This window comes from Bacillus rossius, chromosome 5 (assembly GCF_032445375.1).
Source record: "Bacillus rossius redtenbacheri isolate Brsri chromosome 5, Brsri_v3, whole genome shotgun sequence".
NCBI lineage: Eukaryota > Metazoa > Arthropoda > Insecta > Phasmatodea > Bacillidae > Bacillus > Bacillus rossius.
The window spans coordinates 1,468,419-1,485,176 of NC_086333.1; the positions used below are offsets into that span (position 1 = coordinate 1,468,419).

Below are 16,758 nucleotides of genomic sequence, written 5' to 3' on the forward strand. Positions count from 1 at the left end.
CTCAAAAATTTTTTTTTAGAAAAAAATAGATTTATAATGTATTTAGTTGATATTACCAATATACAAAAAAACATGAAAATCTAAGGTGTAGAGGTTAAGGCCTCTGGTTGATTTCATATGGAATGACCCATTACAGAAAAATCACAAAACATTATATAATGAAACAAAAGACACTTGGAAATAAAGCAAAGTCTAAAATTTAATATTCCTTTTGAAAAACAATAACATTTAATAATATAAATTATTAAAAGGCATTTATTTCATAAATCTTATCAGTAGCAAAGCAGGATAACAAACTATTAACCCCAAAAGAACTATTGTCCTATTGGCACTTATAATAAAGTAGTACTTTTACTCATTATCCTCTTCGGAATCTTTACCTGGCAGTGAACCACGATCTTCTGCTTCCTTGGAGCCTCTAATGTCATTGAAGAAGCATGGTGTACTGGAGGGATGTACTTTAGTAGATAAAGCATATCCCTTTTCTTCAGATAGTTAACTACCCTTGCACTATCATAAAGTTTTTCCTGAATAATGTTCCCCAAACTTGTAGGTCGACCCTGCTTGTTAGAGTGGATACACAGCTCGCTGAAGGGTACGAAATCACTTAATGTGCACTTATACAGGATCGAGAAAGGCTTTTCTTTTTGGTAACGAAGCCACTGTATATTCAACCAATTCACTTCGTGATTATCGACATCCTCTTTACGTTTTGTGGTTACCTTCTCTAGGGCATCAGTCTTGAAAAAATCGTCTGCATTCATTTTTACCACCACAAATTTGTTGTGTCGTCTGGAAGTCTCTATCACCTTGTACCAATCATCTGGAACATAGATAATCTTACCACGAGAAGCTTGCTCAATGAGGCCAAAATCTGCATCATTGGGAAGGTAAGAGTGGCCGGATACCATGAACTTGTGGTCTATGACATCCACAGCTGTTTCTTGAGTCAATTTCATCAATGATACAGAAACCTTAATGTTACGGTTTTGACCAGTGCATGTGTCACTGTAGATGATGATGTGTTTCTTAGGGTTCTGCTTAATATGCTTTGTAAGACATGATGCAATTTCCTGTGATCCTCTCGATGCAGTCGTCTCATCCCAGACATACATACATGAAGCCTATGTTATTAGCAACATCATGAATGCCCAAATTATAGCAGTACATGTTTCTTCGGTAGTATGCCTCAGAAACTGTCAGTTTGGGAAATGGTAAAGCTTTCTGAAGATCCACAGTTACAACATACAATTCCTCATTTGCCTTAGCACTTCCCCCATTAGATTTTAGGTTATCTCTGGCTTTTTCAGCTTTTGCCAAATTTACAAGATGATCACGTTCCAAAACCTTTTTTTGATCTACATTTTCAGTTACATCTATTAACTGTTTGTATCTATCACATAATTTACAGGTATCTTTTAGTTGGACATGAAAGTGTAAATTGAATTCATTGTTGAACACAGTTCTGTAGAAATATTCTTTAACAGGAGCTATTTGGTTTTCCTTGCACCATTCTATATACAGTGTATTTGCCTAATATTTAACTCAGGACTAAGATACTTTCTGTTAGGATTGTCCTTTCGCGTGTAATGGCTGTGGAAGTAGGGTTACCAGACACTGATAATAAAAAAGGAGGACATTCATCTCGCAAAAGGAGGACATTTCACTAAAAAGGAGGATAATATATTTTTTTTAAAGCCATGAATTAATTACAATGGAGTACGATATTTTACAATGTTTTGGCATTTAATACAGTTTCAGTATAAAGAATCAAACAAACTACGCATATACAGCATATTAAAAACACGTTTTTTATGTGATAACTATTTTGAATACAATGGATTATGTGAATAACCAAGTACATCAATCCTATACAAAAAAAAAACACATGTTCAAAAAGTGAATAACCCAGTATAAACACACTATATCCAAAACGCAACATATTACATATCGGTACCACACAAAATAACATATCTTGTGTATAACAAATGAATGTTATAGTTTGTTGCAGGAACACCAATAAGCTTAATATTTACATAATTATCAGACGTATGCATTTAATATTTTTCAGATGAACTAATTTTGTTTAAGATTTTAGGGTTCTTAAGCAGATATGAGTATAAGTTTTCGCAGGTTGTTTCTTTGAAGTTGTAAACTACTGTGGTGATGGATTTGACTGTTTCTTGTAGAAGTCGGTTTTTCTCCTTTGTCCACTGACTGCTTATCATGGAAAAAATTCTTTCAACCGACGCATTGTGTCCTGGTATAGAGAAAAAAAATTCACATATTTTCAAAAGTTCTGAGAATTGGTCTGAATTAGCGCATTCACTAAAAAATGTTTTCCATATCACATCTAAACTCCCATCAAAGAAACTTTCATCTTGTTCCTTGAGGAATGCTGTCAAATGACAGTACTGATTAAAAAGTCTGACATCATCGACAGCAATACCCTTGTTCTTCAAATATGTAATGCTTGGTAACAAATCGTCGAATTCAATATTTCGTCTGTATTTCAAGTACATCAACTTGAAACACTGAAATTCTTCTAAATTTGTTGTCCATTTTTCTAAATAGTTTATGCATGCTTCATACAGAATCTGACATTCAACTAAAAAATCAGAACAGTGTTCTTCCGTACACAATCCGGCTTGTTTGCAATTATTAATCAGTTCTCTCACTTTCAAAGGAACAAAGGTGTGACGGTGCCTTTCTTTGAGGCAATGAAGTGTTGCCTCCAGATGGTTCATAACTTCCAAAATACAATTCCTTTCCTTTTCAATAGCCTGTATTTCTGAATCGAAAACAGACATAAGAGAGTGCAGAAACCACAAGTAAATTTCTGAAAATTCATCTTCAAAAAATTTCTTGATTATGTATGGTGGCTGTGGTTGACTAAGAAAGTAGGATTTCAAAGCTGGAAATAATTTAAGTATTCGCTCAATAGCTGGGAAAAGACTTAACCAACGAGTTTTACTGTGCGATAACAGTTGTTGATAATCTAGATCAACTGAGTCGCAGAATTCCTTGAGAGATTCTGTGCGAACTGTATACACGGAAAAATAATTGAAAATTTTCATGACTATTGATTCAATATCATATTTAAGCAAGTCAGTACCATGCTGTAATGTATTATGCAAAATATGTGCTGGGCAACCAACTCCTACGATGTCGCTACCGAGCCTGATTTTTAGAAATTAATACACATTTCGTCCCTCTTTTCTGTTCAGCCCACCAAAGTTAATGTTTGCATTGTCTCCAGAATACGCAACACATTTCGAGGCAAGACCATATATTTCTAAGTTCATCAAAATAAAATTTGTTATAGTATCTGACTGTTCGTTTTCTAGGGCTTGTATTTCAATTACCTTGGTTTTTGTCCTGCCTTCTTTCCAGTCAAAATATTGAATAAGAATGGGAAATATCTTCATTGATCCATGGTTGCTGGCGTCTGTAGCGACACCAAAACATGAAATACTTCCCAATGTCTCAACAACAATGTCGATTGCATGAGGAGCAATGACTTTTCGAATAATTGCTTCGGCTTTAGTTCTAGCACAATTAATATTTTTTGCAGTTTTCGAGTCTCCAAAAATTTTTCTGTTCAGGCTAACGTACAATCCATTGACTTAAAAGAATGGTGGTGCTTAATGGTGTAAAACGCCAATGCTCGTTCTGCGGCGCTTACATTACTGTTTACTTCATCTACAAAATAAGAACTTACTGTTTAGTTGATGAAGAGCTGCGAACAATTTTCCTGTGTTTCTCACTACTCACGTGGCATTCCAAGTCTGTAGAACCTTTATTCGCTACCGAAACGTAACAGTCGCACAACACATACATAGCTTCATGTTCAGTTCTTCCACAAACAAAATTTGGGAATTTAGTTTTTAAAGTGTCACTAAATTTACACTTTATTTTAGACATTGTTTCACACTACTACAAGTTAGCGCCGCATTAATGCATAAACAATTAGAAAATGATGTGGCTTTTACAAACGCAGAAACGACTTGTGGACTTGTGGTTGTTACACCACAGAATTCATCGATTCAACACAAACTAAGCATGCGCTGTGTCCTGCGTGTACGCGTTGAGCTGGCCGTTCATAGTTCATCCTCCTGCCATCTATTATTATTTACAATAAACTTGCAACACACCACACGTGCTTCTGCATGTGCTGCTACCTGTCTAGCTGTCATAGAACTACTTACTAGTGGGGTGACTGCGGACTTTACTCAGAGTGTAACTGCAGCAATTATCTCACTTTATAAAAAAGCAGGACATTTTGGAGCATTAAGGAAAATCCGGCCGGACGCAAAAAAATACATAAAAAGGAGGACATGTCCTTTTGCCGGACGTCTGGTAACCCTATGTGGAAGGCAGGGAACAGGTTAATGTGGTCCCGTACTGATTGTTTTTGTTCATGTGTTATTTTCTTTGCTGCTACGTGTTTTCCCCGTAGCTCTTCACCTGGCGGCTTCCCACACCTCACTTTACCTAATGCCCTAGTAGTTCTTCCATCACTAACCTGAAATGTATCTAGAAATAATTTTTTTTACACACAAAATGTAAGTACTACCTTCATTCTGAACACTAAACGTATTGGTGCATTGTTTGCTTCCTTTTGTTCCATCCCGAGGTCGTCATTGTTTGATAGGCAAGTGATGCACAAGACCACATAAGTATGCATTTTGTTGACTAAAGTTACCCATTGTGTAAAAATTTTCAAACTGTTTTCGTCTTTCGTCTTCTGTGACAAATTCTGTGCACTTTTTTGAACACCCACATGATTTATTTTGAAATATTTTGGCTTCTACAATGTTACCCTTGGTATTAACATAGCGTTTACCCGAAGAACAGAGTTTTTTTCTGTTGCTCTTTTAGATGCATTCCTTTGTTGTTTTTGAGGCTTCTGTGAATTATTGTTACATGTGGCATCTTCAGTTTCCACACCAGTTTTATTAGCATCTTTCCGATAATTGCCAACCGCTAAATCAGATTCTGAAACAAATATCATTAAACTTTTCGCATTATTAATCAATCCAAATTATTATGTTAAGTGTGCTGTAAACAAAAAAGTTATATTTCATCTTAATGCTGGAATACATTTGCAATGGCACTAACAACACGCATAATGCATCATAAAAAACATCTCATTGCTCGATGCTACATTCATGCACAACATAGATGAACCAACAACATTGTGAGCAACTTCGCGAGTGTTTTACTCCAGTCAAAAATTTTGGTTTTGTAACTTGGCACAGTTGCATTTTATTTTGAAATACTACGTATTTTTTAATATTGTGACAATGGGACTCACTATACCTTTTTTATTTCGGGTTCATTTATTTTTCTAAAAAGGAAAATTAATGTATATTTTTAGGGAAACTAGGGGAAGTATGACAATAGAATCCAATATGGCACTTATAATTTACTGTTTGCTGATTTTCTACGCACAGAAAAATAACCACAATGCACAGACAGTTAATTTGTACATCTTTTTGTGCGTTGATCCTATTATATTGTTCTGTGTGGAAGTTGTGCGTTGATGTACCAGCTTAATTTTAGTATATTTATTTATTTTATCTATTCATAATTTGTCACATGCGCACCAACAGCCGTGTGAATTAAACTGTGGGCATGACAAAAAGGAACCAAAAACACAGATAACACTACCAATGAGAGGGCACCAGTCACTGGCAGTACCAAGCAGGGAAATACTCAGCAAGGCAACACACGAAGACAGGAAAACCAAATACTGGCAGTGAAAAACAACAAAACAAAACAATGACAAACAGTAGAAGACAATAATAAATTTACAAACACAATAACAGTAAATAATAATAACAATCACAACAATGATAATATGAACACGAGATTATGTAACGTAACAACACATAAAAATAAATAAAAAATAAAATAAAAATTAGAAAGTTTCTAAAATTCTAAATTTCTAAAGTTAAAATAAACATTACATAACATAAACTAGAAAACAACAATGAATAACATGAAATAAGAAAATCACACAAAAATGGTCAACTTCAGTGCTTCTGTGCTGTTTCTGTGCCATTGCGAATGTTCCGCAGTTTTTACCAAACTCTGTACAAACTTTAGACTTTGTCAGTTCTTACAAATAATACTTTTAGCTTCCATAGTAGTTATGAATTATTTTATTTCAACCACCTTCAAGAACAAGTTAATGCAGAGAAATATTGTTGACCAATTCAAGTAGTTAAAACACTTCTTAATACTACATAACCTGACATTGATTTACCCAAAGGTTTCATTCAAATGCAGTACCTACTATAAATTATGATAATAAGTACATTTCCTCACCTGATGTACGTTTTTCATCCTTTGATGGATGATAATCTTGATCAACATCACTATCGTCACTGTTTAACAATTTATTTAGCAATTCGCAACCACTCATTGTAGAAGAACATAGCATTCACAACCTCACATTCAAAACAATAATGATCTATTATTAAGAAAAGAGTGGTGTGAGTCACACTTACACCACTATGATTTTAAACAGTTAGCCATGTTTGTTTATACATTAAAATCAGTGGTGCTACCTCTTGGCAACAATTTGAATTAGGATTTACTTCACTGTGTATCCAAAGAGAACACATTTTACACAATGGGTTTCTCTGAATATGTCCAAACCACAAAATTCTTGACTTACACCACTATGTTTCTCAGCACCCCATATGTTAGATTTGTGGCAAATTTAATGGTGGAGAATAGATGGGATCATGAATAAATAAAAATGAGAAGTTTAGTAGATGCTTAAAGGGGGCATGGTAGATAAATAAATGCTTTTAGCGTCAGTTGGACGTTATAGGATTTTGGAAGACAACATTGAAAACCTGCTAAACAACAATCCTACATAATGTTATTTGCCAACTTTATTAGCAGACGTCCCAAAATTACAATTCTCGAGCGTTGTTTCTTCTGCAGCATTTAAATGTTTGAAATTAACGAGACAGAAGTTTTGGCTTTAAATAACCTTCAGTTTTTAATTAATGCATTTAGCTCTGGTTTAGATACCATGCCGCATTAAGAAATAGTTGCAGCAAGGAAGAGTAATTTTATTTAAAATTTTGACTTAGTAAAGATTTAAAATTTTATTGTTATAGACTAAAATTTTTTTACAAAATATAAAACACGGATAACAAATCATACCTTACATTCATACAGTGTTCTTTGATTAAACATTTGATTGGTGGGTGTGCAAAGTGTGATAAGTCACAAAACTATGATTGTGAGAAAACTGTATTTTAATGTTTATTTAAAGCTAATTTTTAAAACAAACATTTCAATATCTGCATTGTGAGAGAAGTAAGTTCGTAAACATTATAATTCACATGTAAGTGTATATGCTGTTTACATTACTACTACTTTTTGATTCTGGCAATAGTGAAAAGTCATTTCACGATGTTTGTTGACTTATCACACCCACCACAGATTTAATCAATATGATAATACAAAGCATGTGATCTTGCTGAACAGATGTAGCCTAAGTTCAAAGCACATGATCTTGCTGAAAGGATGTAGCCTAAGTTATAACTGACAAAACATATAATTGCTTATGAAAAAAATCTGTTCAGTATATATTTAATTACTTACAGTTTTCACTTAGGTTGTGGCATACTTCGTTCAAGCAGGTGTGATGTCTCTACAATCTCTTTTTTAGTGAGTGTAAAAGTTCTCCCAGTTGCTGTACAAGGTTCAACCTTTTTAAGAAGATCTTCAGTTCTAATGTCTAGTATATCGGCTCTTGGTGTTGGATAAAAAAAGGAAGCAGCAGGTCCTTTGGGATGTAAAAAACTGACTTTAACTTCATTATTCTCATTATTTTTTTGCCAATATATGGTACATGCAAGCCACCAAAATTTATGGTATTTCACAGTAACAAACCCAGATTCTACATCTTCCAACATTGGCGACATGCCTTCTGGTGATACAGGATCTTCTATTTTTTTCTCTGTACTTAAAGAATACAGCTTTGATTCAGATATAGGTATTATAGCATGGATTTTGTGTGTTCCTTTGACAGTCTTTGTGCCCTGAAAACATTTTGACAATCTTTTTTGGTTCTTATTATGTTCATCAATGGTGCAGTACTTAAATTTTATTCTTGAAATGTTATTTCTTTTCAAAATCATACAGCTGCAGTGGTGTCATGATTTGTTCATTATATGGTCTCTGTAAACTAGCTTTAGTTGCAAGTCTTTTCACAGTGCAAGACCATCGCAAGCACTTTTCCCATGTGATGTGGCAAAGAAATGCCACTCAGCTTGGATTCCAAAATCTTTTTTGTGTGGACAGAGATTTAAAAATTTTTTTCGGTTTTTGTATTGATCTGCGCACCCATCCGAGAAGTAAATAATTTTTTTCAAATCAACAATATTTTCTTTTTACACAGCTATCAGATTTGTTTGAAAGAGGTTGAATGCTACAGTATTGTGGATTAAACATTCAGAAATGACGACATAATTTAGGTGTTTTACCGCACCACTATCTTTGTAGTAAACTACAAAGGAATGAAGTGTTGCTTGGCTGTTAGTCCAATGGTAAGACTGCAATTCATACTGTATTACAAAATAATAATTTTCAGTGAAGTCACATGTAACAAGGACTTCTCCTTCTTTCAAGTTTGATTTGGTTTCATTATAAAACTGCTTCTGCACAAGAGAAATGAATGAGTGGGTTTTCAAGTTTAACAAGGCTCCAATTAACTCTTCTATAAATTCATCTTTATCTTTGATGAGTGTCTCTAATGTGGATATGTCTACAGGCAACCATTGTTTGTATGTTATTTGATCAACCATTTCATCTTCAAACTTAAGGATCAATAAATTTTTCAGTTTTTCTGTCCCAGGGCATTCTTTACAAATACTGAAATAACTATCAGGTGATGGAGGATTACACATGATTTTGTACAAGCAGTTCTGGTAATTTTGCAATGTTTCTTCATCTCCATCTAATACAAAGTTGTTCATTTTGGATGCAGTCATCATCAACTTGATGAATAAGGCACACACAAACTGTATGGGTTCCACTCTTCCCGGCTAAAATGCAGTTTTTTGGCCTCAACTCACAAAATTTTGAAAAGCCAATACAATTTGTTGGGTATTCCCCTTTAAACACATTATACATTTAATTAATATTTGTCAAAATCAGCCGCTTTTGCAGGTGAGTTTTTTGTTCTCCGTCCTTCCGCACTGCAACAACATCTTTCTTTCCAGGCATCATCCTGCTGATATCATCCCTGTGACAAGCTGAACTGTTTCTGGATTTAATGTTTTCCCTGGTTTAGGGTTAGGGCTTGAGAGACAACCTTTTTCTTTCACTAGTTTCTTCACGGCTCTAGCCACATATTCGCTAACTCCAAACTCATTTACAATTATTTTTTGAGTCCAGCTTTGAGGCAATACTGATAGAAGCATCATTTTTTCACTTCTACTAGTGAGTTGAGAAAACTTTAGTTTTAACTGACTAATAATCTCAGATTCATCCTTTTCATTTTGTGATTTTTTTAGTATAACATTCTGTTTGAGGCCCAATTAATGTCTTCTCAAATGTTTCTTTAACTTGTTCACGTTTTTGTTTAGTGTAAGAATGACTTTTAAGTTTCTGTTTCTTGATCGGGGATTCTCTTACCAGCTCCAATGATTTATTTAAAAACTCTAATGATGAATCAGAATCTATATAATTACTGTCATGTGTACTACGACTATCTGACATTAAAATGTCCTCATCATTACTGCTTTCATGGTTTGATTCTAAACATTTTTTAAACTGCTTGTTCAGTTTTATTCTACACCCATCACAAGTTTTCATTCCTTCCACAACATCTTCAAATCCCAAGGAACACATCCAATTAGCCTAGTTACATTTCTTAGCTTACCTGACTGATAATGTCCTTTTTTGTTTGAAAGGATTACAACACTTCACTGAAAACACTACCCAATTTATCTTTTCATCTTGATTAGTCATGGCGAAATAAAACACAACACAGACTGCAACCACTAAACCTAACCTAACATAACCTAAACAGTACCTACTGTTTAGTGAAATGGACAAACTCAGCCACTCTTAGAGGAGTTTTGCAATAAACAATAACATTTATATCACTCTGCAAGGCCAGCAATTAATTGGCTCAGTATTTTCAAACTGCAAAATTGCATACCTACTCTAAAGTAAGGTGTCAAAAACAAAACTATAGGCTACACAAGTCATGATTAAACAAAAGAGCCTCATTAAATATCCAGTTATATAAAAAAACACATAAAGAACATTGTTGTGCAGCAGCATGGAAATCAGTACAGCCACAAATTTAAACACAAATTTCCATTGTTAGTCATTTAAAAAATGTTACTGGCCTTACCTGAGTATTTAGCAGTCTTTGCACAGTCTACATTTCTTCTAAATTTTATTTACTCATGATCCCATAGTTTCTCCACCTTGAAATTTGGCACAAATCTAACCAATATATGTAGGAATAACATACTTTAAAAAAAAAAAAAAAAAAAAAAAAATCGAAAATGGTGTTTTTTTAGAAATTCAAATTAAAATTTTTGAAAACAATTAAAAAAATTTTTTTTCTGAAGTTTGTCATGTTACATATCAAATTGAAGCCCATTCAATTGACATCGTCCGGGCCTGCGGCCCCTGTTAAGTCCGATATGCCACCGCCCAAACACCACCCACCCTCCATTCAAACCTCCCGCCTACCCGTGCGTACGTGTGCGTGCGTGTGTGTTTGCCCGGCAAGAGGGCGCTGTCGAGCCAGTGCGCTGCACCCCTAAAAACATAAGTAAATATAATTGTGTTATTTGTTTTTATGTTCCCTATGTGCAACGTGACGGCAGATCGGCCGGGAGGGTTTTATGTACTTTTAATTAAAATAAGGTAACAAAATATAATAGCGTTTCCGGACATTCCCGAGGAAACCCGAAGCCAGACAATAATTAAATGTTCTCCTTAATAATTGTAATTTGTAGTATTCTTTTGAAGTATCGTGAAGGGGAAGGGGAAATCCACCTCACTTTACCTCAATGACGTTAACAATTAGAAACATAAAAAAAAACAATGGCCCTTGTGAAGGGACAGGCAGAGTGCCAGACGTGTTGTGCAACCCCTAAAGAAATAAGCGTAAATATCAGAAATACAAAAATACACAACTTTATTATTCTTTAAATCAAGCCCCATATGAATGTAGAGGGGCAACACATCACAAGAATTACGAAAGAAAGAATTACGTAAACAGGTACTGATGAGCAATACAAATAGCCAATATACAAATGTTATGTGCTAACGTTATTTAAATCAAGCAATAGCAGGTAGAATGCTGTCTGTCCGGACGTGAGAGGTGCGGCGGAGAAAAAGGCAAACGCCCTAACAGAAAATGGGTCGAATGCAAAAAAAACAAAATAAAAGAAATGCACAAGGTGAAACACACTGGCAATGTAAACCAGAAAATTACGAAACAAATACGTTGTCCAGCAAACATTACTTTATGAGGCCACAAGGAGGCAAGCCAAACATGATGCAGAAGGCAAAACTACAGAATTATCAAGGAAAAAAAAAATGTAAGACACCGACCAGAGAACACCTCCAAGCCATGCGTAACACGGCGCGACGCCGAAGCACCCCTCACGGCGATCGCTCCCGGAACAGAACAGAACGAGCAAAATAATTACAGCCATATATATAAAAAATCCAGATGGCGCTAGTGTCGCATTCAGTAGGCCTGGAAGGAGGCGCCTACGTCACGCGGACGTCAGAAGGGATGGCGGGAGGGGGATTTAAGGGGAACGAGGGAAGGGGAGGAGCTGGCGGGCGTCTGAATGCCGAAGCGCACGTTGCACTTTTGCAGTATTCAGAAAATGTCACATAATTTTTAAATCATTCTTGTCATGTTACTTTAGTTTCCCGTGGCACGAATTCATAAATATCTTTAACGGCAATTGTTTCGGCGGGAGGACGCCATGTTAGTCGAACCGAGCCATGATCTCACCCCAGTCCGCCGCCATCAACGACCGAGAGTAGACGCTTCAGCACTCCGGGGACCTCACCGCTTGTTTTCACCGCCAAGTAATTCTTTTTAAATTTAATTCATTCTAAATCGTTTTCTTTTCGTCCTCGGAGCTCCTCTCGGTCGGGGGACTGTTTCATTAAGTGTATTACGACCAGTAACGGTCTTTTCTCCTATGTATTACGTAATTTGAGATGTGACCACGTGGGGGTCTTTACACCCAAACCGATTCGTGCCGCGGGCGTTTTAAACAGTTTCAACCGTGTACGTGTGTAAGTTGCATTAACCGAATAAATCAGGTGTGTAAATCAAACGTATTATTTTGTTATTTAAATCTGTTTGACCACATGGAGTGTGACGGCGTGTGGGACGCCTTAGAGCCCACTGCGTAGATAATAGCGTGCCCGACGCTGAGAGTGGGCAGGGATTCGTGCTAGGTTTATTCAGGGGGGAATTAAAATCACGCCTCACATGGGCGACGTCACGACCCTGGGAAAGAGTCTCACATAGGTCCGTGCACGTGGCACGGTGGCGCCCATAAAACCCGAGCACGCATTAAAATTCAGTTATAAAATATCAGAGACTACGGCCCCCGTATCACAATGACCTTTAAAATGAGCTGTCAAACAGCCTTCGAGCACCATTGGTTGGAAACCTACAAGTATTTGAGTGATCCAAAACATTACTAAAATTGGCTATTTTTGCAATTTTGAAAAATTTATACATAAAAAACTACTTGAAAAAAATAAGTTTTTAATGTATTTAGTTGATATTACTAATAGACAAAAAAACATGAAAATCTAAGGTGTAGAGGTTAAGGCCTCTGGTTGATTTCATATGGAATGACCCTTTACCAAAATATATGTGATTTTGATATTTGATCTTGAATCTATGCATTAATTAAGCTTTGATAAAAACTGAATATGCGATAAGGAACATTGTCCCCTGGAGCTGTGGTTTTGTGTAACATATCCAATTGTATTTTATTTTAACATAAAATATTAAAATAAAGTAAGCAGTTGAATGTGTTTGTGATAGGCCTACTAAACTGACGGGGCATTCAGCACAATCTTATTTACTTTTTGTAAACAGACGCCATTCTGATATCTTGAGCAGTTTTTAAATAGCTCATTTTCTTCTGAAGCTCAGCACACAGTACGTTTGCCCAGGTAGACGGGGTCTTTAATGTATCTCGTTTAGAGTTTGTTTCTTACCTAGTTATTTCTGCATGATTCTCTTTCTTTTATTTTTGATACATTTTTTCGATAATAAATATCTGATTATAGCTATTGAAATACAGCTTATTGCATGGTATTATGATTATAAATAGCTCGTAGATATTGGGAACTTGCAAGTACTAAGTGTATGTAATGTGAGTGTACCGTGTGCACAGTGCGAACAGCTCAGACGCGACTTGGGACGTGCTGGTGTTCTCGCAGCAATGGCCCACCACCACATGCGTGGAGTGGAAGGAGAAGATGGCACGGCACACCTGCATGCTGCCCCTAGCGCGCAGCATCTGGACCGTGCACGGAGTCTGGTACGCTCGTGATCCCTGCACCAGCAGTATGACTGCCGATCTTCCGTGTACTTGATCATTAAAAACAGTAGAAGCACGTTATGGTAATAGCTGGAAATACTGGAAGTAGTTGTCGCTATAGTGAGTCATTGTTAGTATTGCAAGTTCCAGATTTTAAGTGCTCTCATTTATCATACAGCCCTTTCATTAGCAACCTGTGTTTGGCTGAATGCCATTGGGGGTGCACAAGCCAGAAAGCTGAATAAATGCAATACAGTGGGATTTTCAGTGGTTACGTTAGCTCACCTGATGAATAAGCTACTATGGGAAATACACTAGTATAAATCATGTTCACTAAAGTTTGATTTGGAAAATTACTTTTTATTTGGTTCTGTGTCTATAAATGTAGGTCAGTTGGAATGGATATGATACAAAAAACTAAACTTTTCATCATATCTTGCAAACTGTTGTTTTTACAAGGACCCAAAAGTGACAGAAACACTAAAATTAGCAATTACTTTGCATGTAACAGTGTCTAAAAAAAATCTATATTCATTAGTTTAGTTTAAATAAAATAAAAACTCAGTATCACATTAACCCCACCATTTGGCATGAATGTGATATAGGCTTGGGGAAATTGTGATTCACCTCTGTAATTCCACAGCAGTAAACATATACAGCTTAATGGGGGGATTACTATGGGACACTCCACTGTTTCATGCATTGCAAAAAAAAAATTATAACTTTAGCTGAAGCCACTAAAATATGGCATCAAAGAGAGTGAATGCATCTTATGGACCAAATATTGTTATGATTTATTAAAATTAAATAATACATCGTTGTGGGAAAACTAACGGGTTCGTAAATGGATAGCCCAATTAAAGATTTTACTACACAGTTTTATCGATTGCCAGTATTTACATCACTAACAAATGATCTTCTCAAAATGTCTAATAATTAGAGATGGTGATTTATAGCATTTAAAATAATAACATTTAGCATTTTGAATTTGAAATTTAGCATTTTGTAGCATTTTTAAAAACAAGATTTCGCCAATTCTCTCATTTTACATTACTGAAGAAAAGTATAATTTTAAAAAGCATTAAATAATACACATATTAATTATTAACAACCACAGATATAAAGATCTAGCACAATTACAAAGATAGCCTATCTTGGCAGGTTTCCAAACAACTTTTTAGCACTTATGAGTGCAATAAATTGAATACTTAAAATTACAATAAATATTTTTTAGCAGTGTTCATGGCCATAGTTGATGTAGAGTGCACAAATAATGTTATTGAAACTGTTTTTCAAATTTTTTCTTCTTTTTTTTTCAATTTTAGCCTTCTTTTAGTTTTCGATCATGCCAGAAACCGTTGCTTGCCGTATTACCGACTTTTTTTCTTCATCCGATTTCTCGGTGAATCTTTTTTTTGCAGCCTGAAGTCCCTCAGATTTAATGTGCTTTTCAAATACATCTTTTTTTTTCCACTCCAGACGGCGATTACATAAATTGCACATTAAAATATTCGTATCACTTTCGTAGAACTGTTCACTTTTGTATTCATTTATGCGATCGCGAATGGAAATTACGTTTCATTCCATTTCTACCACGAGAAATAACAGTATACAACACATTCACGAGTATGCACGTATTTGTAAACACACCACCTTCCACAGACTACACAAGAACGCGGCTTTCACGTCAAATACAGCCAGAAAATGGGACTTACGATTGTTAGCGCGGCGAAGCAGAGATGTCGCAATATAGTGGCCTAAAAACTTGTACTCTGCAAGATGATGGACACTCTTTCAGCTAGTTGTTCTTTGCTTTGTTTACAATCGCGAGGCACGGATGGCCATTTTTGATTCAATATTTACGAACAATAGTGTTGTGAATGACGTGACAATAAGATACTTGTGCTGAATACGCCATAATATGATGGTTTCTTTTGATACTGAACTGAAACGAAATACAATCGGTAAATAAATTGTGTAGAGTGAAGACGAATCTACGTTTTTTACAGTGATTTCGCATTTATCTCGGGATAGTCTAGATTTCACATTTTATAGCGGAAAAAATATAATTTAGCATATTTTCGCATCTATTTCGCGAAAACGAAACATCACCATCCCTACTAATAATCAGTTACACTTAAAATTGTTTATTCCCCAGTCACTCGGTTGTTACACACCTCACACCTCGCTGGGCCGCACCTCTGGCGCAACTCTCGCCGCAGCACTCCTCGTGTACCTCGTGTCGCTGCACTCTCCTTCGCCGAGGATCCGCTCGATGCTTCGCTCGGGACTCTCGCCGCACCCGCGGCACTCTCGCCCGGATCAACTCAACTCAACTCCTCGGAGGTCGGTGCCCTGGGCTTATATAGGCACAGGCGCCACTTCTAGAAGTCGCCAGTCGCGTCATTCCGCGCCGACCCGACGCTAGAAATCTAGAGACACGCGTTGGGGGCCCGCGGACTCCCCAACTGCAAGGTGCCCGATAGCAGCGCTGAGACACAGCACCGCACGGGGAGTGGAGGGCAGGAGGGAGGGGAATCCACCAGGCGCGCGCAGCACGGCTGCCGTGGCCCTGCTCACGTTCGTAACAATATTTTGCACAATACTAAGTATGATTTTTTCTGTAGTAAAAACTCTGAATATAGACAGTAAATATAGCCTAATTGTTTTACTCTTTGTGATGAAAATATACGTTACTAAAACACAAATGTTTCTCTAAAAATAATAATATTACAACACAAACAACAAATACAGAACACTTTTAATAATGTTTGAAAAGGAAAATGCCAGTGGTAAATATTAAGTCTTTAAATACTTTGGTTAGTACTTTCACCCAGTAACTTGAAGTAGGGCCTAAATATATTATAGCAGTAGGCTACTTCCAACGCATCAACAATTTTCAGAAAGTAGTATTTAAATCGGTCCCATACCTTAACTATATTTGGAACTGGCAGTTTTGCCACTATATCTTTCTTCTTCACTACTGATACATAATTCTCAACTTTCTTAGAAGTTTGCTCATCACTATCGGTCTTTGAATTCATCGTCCTCAAGTTCTTCTTCTATCAGTACAACATAGTGGTACTTAGTTGCAACCCGCTTTCCACCTTCGAAAGATGCTAGAGCAAAATACTCTTTCTTCAATTTTTCTGGGTTTTATAACTGTATGAAGTCA

General features: G+C 36.1%; 1 protein-coding gene across 2 annotated transcripts in view; it reads left to right on the plus strand.

The window, feature by feature from the left end:
* Nucleotides 1–16,758, plus strand: part of LOC134531547 (ribonuclease Oy) — a 56,082-nt gene that overhangs the window by 4,778 nt on the left and 34,546 nt on the right. For both annotated transcript variants that reach the window (XM_063367238.1, XM_063367239.1), the window contains exon 2: nt 13,437–13,583. In XM_063367238.1, the coding sequence (XP_063223308.1) occupies nt 13,437–13,583 (147 nt within the window). The remainder of the gene's footprint in view (nt 1–13,436; nt 13,584–16,758) is intronic.